General features: G+C 43.7%; 1 protein-coding gene across 1 annotated transcript in view; it reads left to right on the top strand.

The window, feature by feature from the left end:
- The first annotated feature begins 7,901 nt into the window (after positions 1 to 7,901).
- The window catches only part of LOC109925460 (lysyl oxidase homolog 4-like), a 34,242-nt gene continuing 25,468 nt past the window's right edge, over positions 7,902 to 16,675 (top strand). Inside the window, exons 1-2 of the mRNA XM_048609223.1 lie at positions 7,902 to 7,959; positions 8,625 to 8,715. Coding sequence (XP_048465180.1) covers positions 7,902 to 7,959; positions 8,625 to 8,715 — 149 coding nt within the window. The remainder of the gene's footprint in view (positions 7,960 to 8,624; positions 8,716 to 16,675) is intronic.

The raw sequence follows: 16,675 nt of genomic DNA, 5'->3' as shown, positions 1-16,675 counted from the left end.
TAGGGTCTAGGCCCGAAACGTCAGCCTTCCTGCTCCTCTGATGCTGCTTGGCCTGCTGTGTTCATCCAGCTCTACACCTTGTTATCTCAGATTCTCCAACATCTGCAGTTCCTACTATCTCTCGTCATTTGATCAGATTTTTTAAAAATTCATTTATGGGATGAGGCATTACTTATTACCCAGAGGGCAGGTGAGTCAACCACATTACTGTGGGTCAGGAGTCACATGTAGGCCAGACCAGGAAAGGATGGCAGTTTCCTTCCCTGAAGGGTATTAGTGAACCAGATGGGTTTTTCCCAACAATTGATTCATTGTCATCATTAGATTCTTAATTCCAGATATTTATTGAATTCAAACTCTGACATCTGCTGTGGTAGGATTCAAACCTACCTCTCTGGATTAACAGACCATCGCCTCCCCAACCACTTGTAAGTGGTCTGATTGTAACCTCAAATCTAGATTCCTGCCTACTCTCCGATAACATTTCACCCTCTCGTTTTAGCAAGAAGCTATCCACCTCCACCATCAAAATACATAATAAGAAAATAAGAACTAGGAGCAGGAGTAGGCCATCTGGCCCCTTGAGCCTGCCCCGCCATTTAATAAGATCATGGCTGATCTTTTTGAGACTCAGCTCCACTTACCCGCCCACTCACCATAACCCTTAATTCCTTTACTGTTCAAAAATTTATCTAGCCTTGCCTTAAAAAAATTAAGCGAGGTAGCTTCAACCGTTTCACTGGGCAGGGAATTCCACAGATTCACAACCCTTTGGGTGAAGACGTTCCTCCTGACCTCAATCCTACATCTGCCTCCCTTTATTTTGAGGCAATGCCCTCTAGTCCTAGTTTCACCTGCTAGTGGAAACAACCTCCCTGCCTCCACCTTATCTATTCCCTTCATAATCTTATATGTTTCTATAAGATCTCCCCTCTTTCTTCTGAATTCCAATGAGTATAATCCCAGCCTACTCAGTCTCTCCTCATAATCCAACCCTCTCAACTCTGGAATCAACCGAGTGAATCTCCTCTGCACCCCCTCCAGTGCTACTATATCTCTTCCCAAGTAAGGAGACCAAAACTGCACACAGTACTCCAGGTGTGGCCTCACCAGGACCCTATACAGCTGTAGCATAGCCTCCCTGTTTTTAAACTCCATCCCTCTAGCAATGACAGACAAAATTCCATTTGCCTTTTTAATTACCTGCTGCACCTGCAATCCTACTTTTAGCGATTCATGCACAAGGACACCCAAGTCCCTCTGCTCAGCAGCATGCTGCAATTTTTTACCATTTAAACCATAGTCCCATTTTGCTGTTATTCCTACCAAAATGGATTACCTCACACTTACAAACATTGTACTCCATCTGCCAGACCTTTGCCCACTCACTTAGACTATCTATATCCCTCTGCAGACTTTCAGTGTCTTCTGCACACTTTGCTCTACCACTCGCCTTAGTGTCATCTGCAAATTTTGACACACCACACTTAGTCCCCAACTCCAAATCGTCTATATACTCAAGGATTCTGCTTCCATCACCTTTTTTCAGAAAGAGCGTTCCAGAGGGTCAAGTCCCCCTAAACCAATTTTTTTTGCATTATCTCTGTTTTACATGGACAACACCTTATTTTTAAACAGTGACCCCCATCCCCAGTTTGAGATTCTCCCACAAGAGGAAACATCCTTTCCATATCCGCCCAGTCAAAGACCCACTGAATCTTAAATATTTTAATCTTAAATATATTAATCATTGTGCCTCTCACTCTTCTGAACTCCAGGGATCTACTGCCTGAACAAGATGTTGTCTATTGTTAAAATGTGAGATTTACACTCCTGTGTGAGTGAATGCTAACAGGCTTTAATAGACGTACATATATAGAGACAATAATAAGAGGGGATATCTTATCTGGAGCCTGATGGACCCACAGCTCAGCTCAATGTGATCTGACTATGACATTGCTCTTATGGGATGTGTTCAATAGCTTTACCCAGAGTAACAGTGCAAGGGTTAGGTGATGGCTTAGTGGTATTATTGCAAGACAATTAATCCAGACACACTGGTAATGTTCTGGGGACCTGGGTTTGAATCCTGCTGTGGCAGATGGTGGAATTTGAATTCAATAATGAATCTGGAATTAAGAGTCTATTGATGATTGTTGGGGGGGGGGGAAACTCATCTGGTTCACTAATGCCCTTTAGGGAAGAAAACTGCTAATTTTACCTTGCATGTGACTCTGAACCACAGCAATGTGGTTGGCTCTTAACTACCCTCGAGGAAATTGGCAATAAATGCTGGCCTAGTTAGTGACACCCTCATCCCATGAATGAATTAAAAAGTTTAATGCACTCTACACTCATTTCCCCCCTTGTTCTTTTACCAATTATCTTAAATTTGTTTTGCCTGGTTATTGATCCTGTTACTAGTGGAAACTGTTTTTCTTGATCAACTCTATCGCAACCTCTGTGATTCTGAAAGCCTCAACTAAATCTTCTCTGCTCCGAAGAGAACAACTCCATCTTCCCTCGTCGCCTGCGATCTGAAGCTCCTTAAACCCAGTATAGGTCTAGTAAATCTCCCCAGCATCTTCTCCAAGGCTTCAACAATCTTCCAAAAAATGTTACACTCAGAATTGGACCCAACAATTATGCTCAGGTTTAACCAATGATTATATAAAACGTTAGTCTCACATCTGTCATTGAGGGAAAATGCTGGAATCCATGCTTCAAGAAGTTACAGCAGGGCTCCTAGAAACTCTTAGTTCAAACAGTTAGAGTCAACATGGTTTTGTGAAATGATGTTTGACAAATTTAGGTCAATTTCTAGAGGCTAAAGGTCTCAAGGGATTTGGGAGAGAGTAACAGTATGGCGTTGCGATCGAAGATCAGTCATGTATATCTTAAATAGGCAGAATGGCCTAATCCTGCTCCTATTTTCTGTGATTTTGAGGAAGTAATGTAGATAGTGGAACTAGTGGATATACTGAACCTAGGTCTCCAAAAGACATTTGACAAGATGCACATCAAATATTGCTATGCAAGGGAATGGTTCTTGGTGCGGGCATAACATAATAACATGGGTAGAAGAATGGTTGGGGAATAGGAAAAGTTTATGGACATAGAAATGTCACTTTTGCGTTGGCAAGATGTGATGACTGGTGTGCTGCAGGGATCAATGCTAGGCCTCAACTATTTGCAGTTGGTACTAATGACTCCGTTGAAGGATTCTGAATGTATCGTTGCCAGTTTTGTTGATGATATAAAGATAGATAGGAAAATAAATGGTAATGAGGGTATAAGGAGTTGGCAAAAGGATATAGATAGGTTAAGTAAGTGGGTAAAAACTTGGTAAATGGTGTAGGCCGTGGATGAGTATGAACTTATTTATTTTGGCAGAGAGCAGAGGAAAGCAGCTTATTATTTAAATGTAGAAAGATTAAAGAGCTCTGAGATACAGAGGGAACTTGGTGTCCAGGTACGTGATTCACATAAAGCTAGAAAGCAGCACTGTAAGTGATTAAAAAGGCAAATTGAATGTTGTCATTTACTGCAGAGACAATGAAATCTAAAAGTAAGGGTGTTTTCCTACAGTTGAGAAAGTGCAATAAGATTCAATTTTTTTCTATTCAGCAGGCTCCACTCAGAGGTGCCTCAATGCATTTTTAATGCATCACTGGCTAGGTCCATTCCTAATTGTCCTCTTGAGAAGGTGGTGGTGAGCTGCCCTCTTAAAGTGCTGTAGCCCACCTGCTGTAGGTTGACCCACAATGCTGTTAGGGAAGGAGTTCCTGAATTTCGATCTGGCAATGGTGAAACCAATCGCAATCGATTTCCAAGTCAGGATGGTGAGTGGGGAACTTGAAGGGGGTGATGTCCCCATCTACCTGCTGCCCTTGTCCTTCTAGATGGAAGTGGTCATGGGTTTGGAAAAGGCCTGATGAGTGGCTGCAGTGCATCTGGTAGATGGCACACGCTGTGTGTGATTGTATAGCGAGTGAATGGTGAAGGTGGTGAATAAGGAGCTAGTCCAGTAGGCTGCTTTGTGTTGGATGGTGTCGAGCTTCTTGAGTGTTGTTAGGGCTGCACCCATCCAGACAAGTGGGGAGTATTCCATCACACTCCTGACTTGTGCCTTGTCAATGGTGGACAGACTTTGGAGAGTCAGGAGGGAAGTTACTCATGGCAGGATTCCAACCTACTGTCGTAGCCACTATGTTTATATGTCTGGTCCCCTACGATGTTGATAATAGGGATTCAGTGGTGGTAATGCTATTGCATGTCAAGGGACAATGTTTAGATTCTCTCTTGTTGGAGATGGTTATTGCCTGACAACTGTGTGGTGTAAATGTAAGTTGACATTTTTGAGGCCAGTTTCAGTATATCTGATATTTACAATATACATTCCATGTCAGGTGTAGAACCTGAGGAGTTCCACAGAATTTCTGGCCTTTCACTGTATGGCTGAAAGGCCTAAGACAGCTAACCCTCCCCACACCATCTCTGCAGTAGCTGGTCAAACTCTAATTCTTCCCTGGACCATGGAATGTGGCAGTCTGCAGCACTTTGTCACGGACAACTCTTCGCCCTGGAACCCAACAAATTTGTACAAGTCAAAGAACATCTTTCACTGAGGTAATGGTCCTCTGGCTACAGTTAATGAGGACTTTGCCCATTTGTTAACTTTGGCCATTTTGCTACAAGCAAGCATGATTCCACTGTCCCCAGTAATTCACACCTGCACTGTCTCTGTTGAGATTTATTTTTTACCTATGACCTGAGATGTAGAGTATCACAGGCAAAGCCTGTATGTACTGTCCTTCCCCTTGCTGCCCATGAGGAGGCGATGGTGAGCTCTCTTGTTGGATGACTGCAGTCCACCTCGTGTAGATACTCCCACACTGCTGCTATCTAGGGTGTTTCAGTGCTCTGATGAAGGAATAATCCATACAAGTCAGGACAGTGTGAGAATTGGAGGGGAACACGTATCTGGCCGTGTCCTCCTGGGCCTGCTGCCCTTGTCTTCCCAGGTGGCAGAGGTTGTGGGTTTAGGAGCAGCTGAGCAGTTGATAACCATGTTGATTTTTTTCTGTGGGCTTTCGATATCCAGCAGAGCTTTTCTGCAGGCTCATCACGACAAAAATGGCACGTGGGCTGTTTCTATCCCCAGCCTGTAAAAGGGATTGCCAGATTCAAACTCTCCCACTTCAAGGCATCAGTGGCTGTGATTTAAGACACCACTCCAATTTCAATTGCAGCCTTGTAAACCACTCCAACCAGCAATTATCCCACATTTAATAAAGAACTGAGCCCAGCACTGGCCAGTGATGTGTGCATCACACACTGACAGACTCTGCCAGTGCTTTGATGAGGGTTTTGGCTTCTCGTGAACTCCACAAATAGTTGAGAAAAGTACTTGAAGTGGAAATGGGCAGGTCCTCCCTCTGTAGCTGCACTCATCTTCGGGAGGAATGCAGCATTATTGGCTGGGACCCCACTCCCTGTCGCTATCTAACGACACCAGTGTGACATTGAGAGGGGGTTCATCTGCGATGCCTCTTTTGGTTGGCCAAGTAGCTAGAACAGTTTCTTTCACCTGGGGGGAAGGGAGAGCTTGGCACTGACAACCTCATTGTTGTAGGGAACTGGACTTTTCCTTAGGGTTGACCCTGAAGTACAGTAAATGCCCTGAGTGAGGTGTAGTGGTGATGAAATAGGGGTTAGTAACACAGGGCGTAGGTTCAAATCCCAGCATGGTAGCTGGGGATTAACTGTAGAACTTTGAGTGACTCTCAATAATGCTGAACACAATCACCATCTGTTGTTCTAAAGCAAGACCCGATGTGATTCCTCAAAGGCGAGTCATATAGACCAGAAATATTAATTCTGTTTCTCTGTCCACAGACCTGCTGAGTTTCTCTAGCACTTTCTGCTTTTGTTTCAGATTTCCAGCGTCTGCAGTACTTTGTTCTGGTTAAATATAATTACTGTCTCTCAGAGATGGCAAGAACTGTCGATGCTGGAGTCAGAGATAACACAGTGTGGAGCTGGATGAACACAGCAGGCCAGGCAGCATCAGAGGAGCAGGAAAGCTGACGTTTCGGGTCGGGACCCTCAACACCTTTTATCTTTCTCTCTCACACTCCCCTCTTTTTGCTTATTCTTTTTGTCTTTCTCTCGTTTTTTTTTTTTAACTCTTTCTCATGTTATGTTTTCTCTCCCGCTCTCTCTCTCTTTCTTTGGAAGTTGGTTTCTTCAATCTCTGCCAGTTCATTCTGTGCGAGAGATGATTAAAACGTAGGATCCTCTCCTGCAAAGTGCGGCACAAACAGTGTTAACGTTAGGGGTCAAGCCATCCTTCATCAGAACCGGTCACATCAGCCAGTGCTAGAAATGAAGCTGTGCTGTTGGCATCAGTTCGGCTTTACAAACCAGTTGTCCAGCCAACTGAGCTAACCTAAACCCCACTTCAGGGATAATAATCCGTGCAGATATACAACTGCCCACTTGGCAGTCAGAAAAGAGAAGGAGGTTTTGTGGTGAGCTTTCATACACATTTAGGAATAACATACTCCCCAGTTTCCAACTCCGATGAAGCTCTAGATGCCTTGACCTTTGCAGAGTTTGTTATCAGGATTGTTCTATTCAAATGTCTAATTCTCAAGGGAATGGCTCCTCACTCTTGTTACTGGAGCAGCGAGGGTTGAAAGACTGACCTTCAACATCCTCCAATAATAAAGCTGACCACTCTCTCCATGCTGCCTTCTGATGTCCTGGCTTATGATAGGAAAAGAGAGAGCTTGCATTTATACACACTTCCCCAGCCTCAAGACACCCCAGTGCTTTTTATAATCAATGAAGTCGTTTTGTGGTGAGATGAAATGAGGTTACATATCAGCCGTGATCTCATTGTGCCGCTGGGAACTGAAGAGGTAATGGGCCCTGACCACATTCTGCTAATAACCCTAAAGACTTGTGCTCCTGAATGACCCACACCCTTCGAATTCAGTTAAAGAAGAAACGAAAACTGATAAAGCAAGAGAAAATGGAATATCATAGTAAACTGGTAAGACTGTAAGAACTTAGATAGAAATTGGCTTGACAGTAGGAGATTGAGGGTGGTGGTAGAAAGTTGTTGCTCAGACTGGAGGCCTGTGACCAACAGTGTGCCACAAGGCTTGGTGCTGGGTCCACTGTTGTTCTTCTTTTATATAAATAATTTGGATGCGAATAAAGGAGGCATGGTTGCGGATGACACCGAAATTAGTGGTATAGTGGTTATCTGAGATAACAATGGGATCTTGATCAACTGGGCCAGTAGGCTGACGAGTGGCAGATGGTGTTTAATTTAGATAAATGTGAGATGTTTCATTTTGGAAAGATAAACCAGGGCAAGACTTACATAGTTAATAGAGGGCTCTGGGGAGTGTTGTTGAACAAAGAGGTCTAGGGGTGCAGGTACATAGTTGCTTGAAAATGGCACTGTAGGTAGACAGGGTGGTAAGAACGCGTTTAGCATGCTTATCTTCATTGGCCAGCGCACTGAGTACAGGAGTTGGGACATCATGTTACAGGTATACAAGACATTGGTAAGGCCATATTTGGAGTACTGTGTAAGTTCACCCTGCGATAGGAAGGATGTCATTAAACTGGAAAGGGTGCAAAAAAGATTTACAAGGATGTTACTGGGACTGGAGGATTTGAGTTATAAGGAGAGAGTGAATAGAATGGGGCTATTTTCCCTGGAGTGTCAGAAGCTGAGGGGTGACCTTATAGATGTCTATAAAATCACGAGGGGCTAGATAAAGTGAATAGCCAAGGTCTTTTCCCCAGGGTAGGGGAGTCCAAAACTATAGGGCATTGGTTTAAGGTGTGACTGGAAAGATTTAACAGGGACCTCAGGAGCAATGTTTCACACAGAAGGTGGTGCGTTTTTGGAACAAGCTGCCGAAGGAAGTGGTAGAGGTGAGTACAATTACAACATTTAAAAGATGTTTGGACTGGTACATGGATAGGAAAGGTTTAGAGGGATATGGGCCAAATACAGGCAAATGGTGCCATTCAGTTTAGGAAACCTGGTCAGCAAGGATCTGTTTCTGTGCTATATGACTGTATGACTATAAAAAAAATTGGCAAAATGAAATGTGGGCTCACGACAGGCAGCGACAGGAGAATTTATAATTGAGAATAAGAAAACGGCAGAGAAACACATGGAAGAAAACACAAAAATTTCCCAGGAATACTAGAGGACTGAGAATTATGAAATGGAACAAATTATTATCCTTAAAAAAGGTAGAACTGGAGAAATCGATGGGATTGAAAGTCAGTCTGAGTCCCAGAGTATTGAAAGACATGGCTAAGATAGTAAATGCATTGGTGGGTAGTAAGCTTTCAAATCTAGAGTAGTTCCTGTAGATTGGAAAGTGCAAATGTGAACCCCATTGTTTAAGATGGGAGAGGGAGAAAACGGAGAACTACAGACCTATTACCCACACTCCAGCAGTAAGGAAAACATTAGAACTTATTATAAGGGATGTGATAACTGGATACTTGGAAAACAGTTGTGGGATTGGACAAAGTCAACCTGCAATTATCAAAAAAAAATTGTGTTTGACAAAACTGTTTTTTAGTGGATATAACTGGCATTATAAATAAGGATGAATCAATGGCCGTGCTACATATGGATCATCTGAAGGCTGTCGATAAACTTCCAGGCAGAAGGTCAGTAAACAAACCTGGGGTACTTAGAATTGGTGGTTTAGGGGTGAGAGGCATTCAGGGCTGCTAATATACTGGCCTGGATTGAGAATTGGTGAATGGACAGCAAACAAATAGTTGGAACGAATGGGCATGTAGGCATAACGTGACCGTGGGATACTGCAAGGATCAGTGACTGGGTCACAGCTATTCATAATCAATATCAATGATTTGAACATGGGGACTAAGTGTAATATGTGCAAGTTTGCAGATGATACGAAACTTAGTGGGAATGTGAGGTATGAAGAGGATGCGAAGAGGTGTCAAGGGGATTTAGGCAGGTTGTTTGAGTGCACAAGGTCATAGCAGATTGAACATAGTTGGGAAAAAAATTGAGGTTATCCATTTAGGTAGGAATAACAGAAACGTAGAATATTCAGTAAACGATGAAACATTGAGCGGTGGAAGTGATTTCACCTGATGGAGGAGCAGCGCTCCGAAAGCTTGTGATTTCAAATAAACCTGTTAGACTATAACCTGGTGTTTTGTGACTTCTACTTTGTTAAGCCCAGCCCAATACCGGCACCTCCACATTATTGTCCATAAGTCACTGAAAGCTAATGTATAGTTGCAGCAAGCAATCAGGAAGGCAACTGGTATATTGCTCTTGATTACTCGAGGATGTGAGTACAGGAGTGAAGATATCTTCTGTAGTTGTAAAGAGCCTTGGTGAGATCACATCTGGAGTATTGTGTCTGGTTTTGGTCTCTTTCCTCAAAGAAGGATAGACTTGGCACGGAGAGAGTGTCAAGATGGTTCGCCAGGCGACCCCCTGGAAGGCAGGATTATCTTTTGGGAGGGATTGAAGAGACCAAGCCCTCAGAATAAAAGGGTGAATCACTTAGGACTGAGCTCCTTTATTCATTCACGGGATGAGGGCGCCTCTGACCAGGCAGCATTTATTGCCCATCCCTAATTGCCCAGAGGGCACTTGAGAGTCAACCACATTGCTGTGGGTCTGGTGTCACATGTAGGCCAGACCAGGTAAGGATGGCAGTTTCCTTCCCTGAATGGCATTAGTGAACCAGATGGGTTTTTCCGACAATCGACAGTGGATTCATGGTCATCATTAGATCCTTAATTCCAGATATTTTATTGAATTCAAATTCCACCATCTGCCGTGGTGGGATTTGAACCCAGGTCCCCAGTATGTTATCTGGGTCTCTGGATTAACAGTCCAGCGATAAAACAATTAGGCCATCGCCTCCCCCAAGAGATTCTTGTTGTCAGTCAGAGATTAATGATTCTTTGGAATCTGTGGAGGTTCAGTCATTGAGTGTATTCCAGACAGAACCTTCTAGAAAACAAAGACATCAAAAGGATGTGGGGATAGTGCAGGAAAATGGCCTTGAGATGGACTATCAGCCATGATCTAGTAGATGGGTGAGCAGGCTGAGGGGCCAAATGGCCTTTGCCTCCTATTTCTTATATTCCAAACTTTGGTATTGCTGCTTTGACGGGGCTCACATCCTGTAGAAGATGTTATATTCACCAGAAATCACAAAGTTCACACTCAGCAGAATATCTTGCTTATTTTTTAATGACATACCAATGAGTTGAGAAATACCAGCTTCCGATCCCCACAGGTGAGGAATGACCACAAGTGAAAACAGTATATTTTAAGAGTTCCTTCACCATGATTTAATTCCAAACCTTATTTACCCTCCTTGCATATAGGATGTAAACAGTTTTGAAATTTGGGGCACTTTGTAGAGTGCCAAGCTGACCATGGTATTTTTATCATACTGTTTATAGCTGCTTGCGTTTCCTATCATCTTAGGATTGGCAAATAACTTGAACATTTTGTAATAATTGCAACTAAGGAAAAATATCTTACTTCTGGGCAAAACAATATTTACTAAAATCCTGATTTTAGCTGGTGACAGGATTTGGGTGGCTCGGAGTGGGGATGTGAACCAGACTTGAACAGCATCGGGTCCGGGATAGTTGGACCCTCAGCCAACACTGCTGGAACCGATTTTGTGGTTATTAATAATATCATTTGTGGGAGCTTGCTGTGCGTGAATTGGCTGTGACATTGAATCATTGACTTCATGTCAAGAAGTACTCGTTGGGTGTCGAAGAGTTTGGGTTTACCCTGGTGAGGTTGTAAAAGGTGCTATGGAAATGCAAGTCTTTGGCTCTTCCATAGAACAGCCAGGGTCCAGGGTTCATTTTGTAGAGGGAGCTGACCTTCGCTGCGTTAGAGGTTAAGATTTGACAACTGGCCTCTTGTACACTAGACCAAGGGAGATGTTAGTTAATCAGGGCTCGCTGTTCCTGATCTGCGTTCCGTCGGAAGGTCAAGGTGTACCAATAGGAGCTTCCTGTCAAAATATTAAATTAACTTTTGTGGAAGATAGTTCAGATTTTAGGCTAGTACTCACAATGGGTTTGAGCTTTAATGGGGAAGCTCACAGTGTGGAAGCAGGCCATTAGGCCCATACTGTCCCTCTGAAGGGCACCCCACCCAGACCCACCTCCATGCCATATAACTCTGCATTTCCCATGGTTAACGCACCCAGCCTGCTCATCCCTGGACACTACAGGCAATTTAGCACAGCCAATCCACCTCATCTGCACTGTGGGAGGAAACCGGAGGAAACTCACACAGACACAGGGAGAATGCATAGACAGTCATCTGAGGGTGGAATTGAACCTGGCTCCCTAGTGTTGTGAGGCAGCAGTGCTAACCACTGTGCTACCCGAGAGTTGTGAAATAGAGTTGTTTAGCAGCTGGGTCGGCTCAGGGGACAGGTTCCCCCAGCCACTGAACCCAAAGGTTCTGGGTTCAAGTCCCAGCCCACTACTGACTGTGAAATGCTGACCTGCTGTGTGTATCCCCATTGTGGGTAAAGGTAACAGTTAGCGGCAGAGAGGAGGTTCTGGAGTTGGATACTGGATACAAAGCTGAGAAAAGTGTGTTGTGTGCAACAGGGGCAACTGGGATATTCTAGAACTTGAAATTTCTGTAAAGAAGACTCATTCCCAATTCAAAATGAGCAGGAGCAGAAGTCCTAAACCTTATTTAGGAGGAACAGTAGCCTGAGAGCCTTCAAAGAATCTTTAGTTATGTGCCTCATTGATACCTGGAGGGAAATTTATTGATTTCACTTGATTCATCCCTATGATGGAGAGCTTAGGAAGAAAATTTGAACAGGATTGTCCAATCTCTTTCAGAGTTTTCAAAGAAAGAGAGGCGATCTTATTAAAATATATAAGACCCTGAGAGGGTTGGATCCCAGGAGAAAGTTTCCTCTTATGGGGGAGATTAAACTTGGGGTCAAGGGATAAAGAATACACCGTATCCCTTTCAATACAGATGTGAGGAGACCTTTTTTTGTCTCAAAGTGCCATTAAAGTATGGAATTTCCTTCCTGAGGAGGTAGTGGAGACTGAGTCTTTAAATTGAATCAAGGCTGTTAGATAGATTTTTGATAGAGTCAAGGGTTATGCGGTGCAATCATTTGTGATTGAACTTCCAGCTGCCTGAGCCTTAAGCTCATAAATTCCCTCTCTAAACCTCTCCGCATTGCTCTCTCACCATTATAGATCCTCTTCAAAATGTGCTTAAGTGACCAAATCTTTCATCATCTGTGCTCAACTCTCCCCCTTCATGCGGTTCAATGCTTTTTGTTTTATTACACTCCAGTGTAAGCGCCTTCTACCAACTAGAAAGGTGCCACATGAGTGCAAGTTGTTGCTGTAGAATGCCTGGAAAATCTCAAGTCCTTCAGCAGAATGTTCTGATTTATTTTGAGCACAGAAAAACCAATCTCTGCAGGTGAGGAATGACCATAAGTGAAAACAGTATATTGTAAGAGAGTTCCTTCGTCATTAATGGGCTCCCTCCCTTATTTACCCTCCTTACATTTAGGATGTAAACAGTTTCGATATTTTGAGTCCTTTACGGAATGCCAAGTTGGTCATGGTTTACCTCTCTCTCTATTTTTATAGTTGTTTGTGTTTCCTGTCATTGGCTATTTGCTTGAACATTTTGCAAAGATTATTGCAATTAAGGAGAGACATCTCATCACCAGGGACAGTTTATATTTATTAAAACCCCAATTTTAACTCGACCCCTTCTGTGCTGGCATTAAAATGCTTACAGTAACAAATTCATCTGATCTCTGCTGCCCTGGTGGCCCATGCTATTTATCATGTTAAATCTGACTGGTTAAAGGCTGGCTTTGAAAGGCAAAGGTCTGGGTTTGAATTTGAACTGCCTGCCCTCTGTGGACTACTGGCTTTTGGAGTGTGAGTTCGATAGGCTTCCGCTCAAATTTATTTTTAAACATTACCTTGTGGACCGCAGAGCAGGTTCCCTGACAGATTGTACAGAGCTCCTTTGACAAATATACGTGCCCTCACCAGCATGCTGTGTCAAGAAACTTTCCTTTAGGAGGTCCCAGGTCATATCTCCTGCTCATTTCACCCTCTACCTGCTGACATGAGTCATTGACGTGAGAGTTGGAGCTGGCTAAATGAGCCCAGAGTGAGGATGAAGATCATTTCCCTGAGCCAGGTTGTACCTGAAAGTTACTCTCCTGCCTCCACCTTTACCCCTCATCCCTCATCCCCCCTCTCTTCTTGCCCCTTATCCCCCTGACTCTCCTCATGCCCTCACCCATTACAATCCTTCTGCTACTAAAGTCCAGCATTCTAAATGCAGGAATGGGGGATGGGGGGGGTGGGGGTTGGTAGAGGGACCAGGAAGGGAGTGGGGGTCAGGCAGCGGAAAGTTTCTAAAAACCGAAAGAACTGCAGATGCTGTAAATCAGAAATAAAATTAGAGATCGCTGGAAAAGCTCAGCAGGTCAGGCAGCTTCTTTGAAGAGAAATCAGAGTTAACGTCTCGGGTGCTGTGGAAGGGTTACTGGACCTGAAACGTTAATGCTGGTTTCTCTTCACAAATGTCACATCTGTCGAGAACATTGATCAGTTTACAGATGTCTGTTAGGTCCCTCAGTGGCTATCCTGCCAAAGTTCTTCAGAATCTCAAAATAAAATGAAGAACTGCGGATGTTGGTGATCTGAAACAAAAGCAGAAAGTGCAGGAGAAACTCGGCGGGTTTGGCAGCATCTGTAGAGAGCAACCGTTTTCCACATGGCAAGATCCACCACAAACTCTGGGTGGCTCAGGGCCAGCTAATGGCTGATGCTTAATATCTGCCGAGGGTCACGGACTAAATGGGCAATGCGCAGTTTCATCGTCTTGATTCAACAGTTTCCTTGGCAACCCATCGAGTGTGAAGCGAAAGAGCTACTCCCGGACTGTGTTTACTTTACAAGCATGCAGCTGAGAACGGGCAGTGCCAGGACATTCCTAAGACAGCAGCTGGTCTCTTGTCTCTCTCTCTCTGTCTCTCTCTCTCAATGGCAGATAACTTCATAGCATTGGCCAAATGACAAGAAAAGCAAAGCATCTTGCCAGATTACTAGCAGTGCAGTTCCTGCTGACACTCTCCTTTCCTTCCCTTGCCATCTCCAGGATTACAAAAGGGGCTGACTAAATTTATCCATGGCAAGTAGCTCTCTTTGCCAGGAGAACTGGGAGTTACAATGAGAGGGTGGGCAGGATAGTGGAGACATTCTAAGAGTGGGGCCAGATGTTGGAAGGGCTGTAGGGTGACACTTGCTGGGGTTCCAAAATTGAGAATCTGGAAGTTGTCTCCAATGCCTTGAGACAATTTGAAATTCACAAAGTTGGGGGTGGAGGAGTTTAGGGGTATGTTTGTGAAGAAAATAGGAAACCTAGTCAGCACCAACTAATGGCCCTATAATCCCCTTTCAGGGGTTTGCGAACAGCCCTGTCGGGTTGCGAATGGGATTTCTAATGCTTTAATGTGATGATACCGGAGAGTCTGGTACATGTTATTGAGAGCCATCGGGTTCATTTTAAAACAAACATTCATTCTCAGATGTGGCCATCACTGGCTGGGCCCAGCATTTATTGCCCCTCCCTAATTACCCAGAGGGCATTAAAAATCCGAGCTCCATTACTGTGGGTCTGGAGTCACATGTCGGCCAGACCAGGTGGGGGTTTGGCAGGGTTCCCTCCCTAAAGGACATTTGTGAACCAGATGAGTTTTGGATTACACAAATTGACATGATCACCGTTAGATGAACAGTGTTTTTGTTCCAGATTTTTACTGAATTGAAATATTTTCATCTACCATGGTGGGGATTCGGGGACAAAGAAAGAAATATATGAATTAGCAGCTGGACCAAGCTATTCGACCCCTCAAGCCTGCTCCACCATTCAGTAAGAGTACAGATAATCTGATCGTGGTTGAGTTGGAAACCCTTAAGACACTTAGGAAGTGTTTAGACAGTGTTACGAGATGTGCCTTTAAGAAGGATTTGCTCTGTCCCATTTCTTTTGAAAGAAGGTGTTATAAACTTGGAACCGAGCTATCTGCTCTGGGCCCAGCTAGCGTTGGTTTATTTAAAAGTTGGTACAGTAGAAGCAGCCTGAATGGGTGGGGTCAATGTCCCACAGAACCAGGATTTTAATTTAACTTTCAGTAGTTGCTGGGGTTTTGAAGCTGGATGTGGAAGCTCTTATTCCTCTCTCTGTTACAGCTAAAAGCTGAGGGTTCTCGTCCTGCTGCTAGAATTGCATGTGAGACAATCTATTTTACTGAATTTGTCTTTGCCAAGGGTGTGTTTATGGGATGTTACTATATTGGAACAGTTGCTGTTTAAACTATTATTCTGTTAAGTTTTCCAATAGAGCTAAGTTATTCCAATTTCTTCTTTCTTTAGTTTGTATTTTAACTATAGGGTAAGAATAAAGTGTGTTTTGCTTCAAGACTGATAGTTTGACCAATCAAATTGCATCTATACTTATCCTTGCCTTTAAAAATAAGAAAAAGTTGGGGTGTAGGCTATTTTCTTACTATATTTTGAGAGGGTTTGATCTGGTCCATAACAATAGGCACTTGAAATGACATAGTGTACAGACTATGGGTAAAACTCAGGAAAATGGGATGAGCGTAGATAGGTGCTTGATGACTGGGGTAGACACGATGGGCCGAAGGGTCTCTTACCAGTTGATGACTCCTCCCTCAGTGCAGCTATTGAGAGCGGTTGCCTGGATTTAGACCCTCGGGTTTCTGGAGTAAGATTTAAGCCCATAGCTTTCTGATATGGAGACCAGTGACTGAGTCACTCAGTCAGAGGTCTTGCAGAGATGGAGGTTCGAATGCAGACCACCTCAATTATGGTTCGAGAGTTGTGGAATCGTAGTGATTTTACAGCATGGAAAGAGGCTTTTCAGCCCATCGTAAATGCGCCAGACATCTATCTATTCTAGCCCCATTTTCCAGCATTGGCTGATAGTTTTGAATACTGTGGTAGTTCAAATGTTCGTGGATAAAACTTCCTCAGTGTCTTGAGGTTCCCTGCCTCTTTCATCCTGTTAGTCAGTGAGTTCCAGAGACTGACCACCCTCTGCATGTAAAAGACATGTCCTTAAATCTCCCTGTAAACTTCCTGCTCCCTGTTTTAACACTGCGACCTGTGGCTGTTGACCCCTCTTCTAAGGGTGAAAGTTTCTTCTTATCTAACCTGTCTATGCTCGACATAGATATCGAGGTCAGATATAAAGGTCAGTATTCCATTAGCTTCCTTGATTGTTTTCTGCACCTGTTCGTGGCATTTTAAAGATCTATGCACACGAACCCCTAATTCCTTTTGAACATTCACTCTATTTAACTTCATATCATCTAGAAAGTACCCTGATCGATTCTTTTCCAGCCCAAAATGGATAACCTCGCATTTGCTTACATTGAGATAGTAGGAACTGCCAATGCTGGAGTCTGAGATAACAAGGTGTAGAGCTGGATGAACACAGCAGGCCAGGCAGCATCAGAGGAGCAGGAAAGCTGATGTTTCGGGCCTAGACCCTTCTTCAGAAACT

This window comes from Rhincodon typus, chromosome 20 (assembly GCF_021869965.1).
Source record: "Rhincodon typus isolate 14 chromosome 20, sRhiTyp1.1, whole genome shotgun sequence".
NCBI lineage: Eukaryota > Metazoa > Chordata > Chondrichthyes > Orectolobiformes > Rhincodontidae > Rhincodon > Rhincodon typus.
The sequence above is the reverse complement of the archived record's forward strand: the minus strand, read 5'-3'. Positions and strand labels throughout refer to the sequence as shown.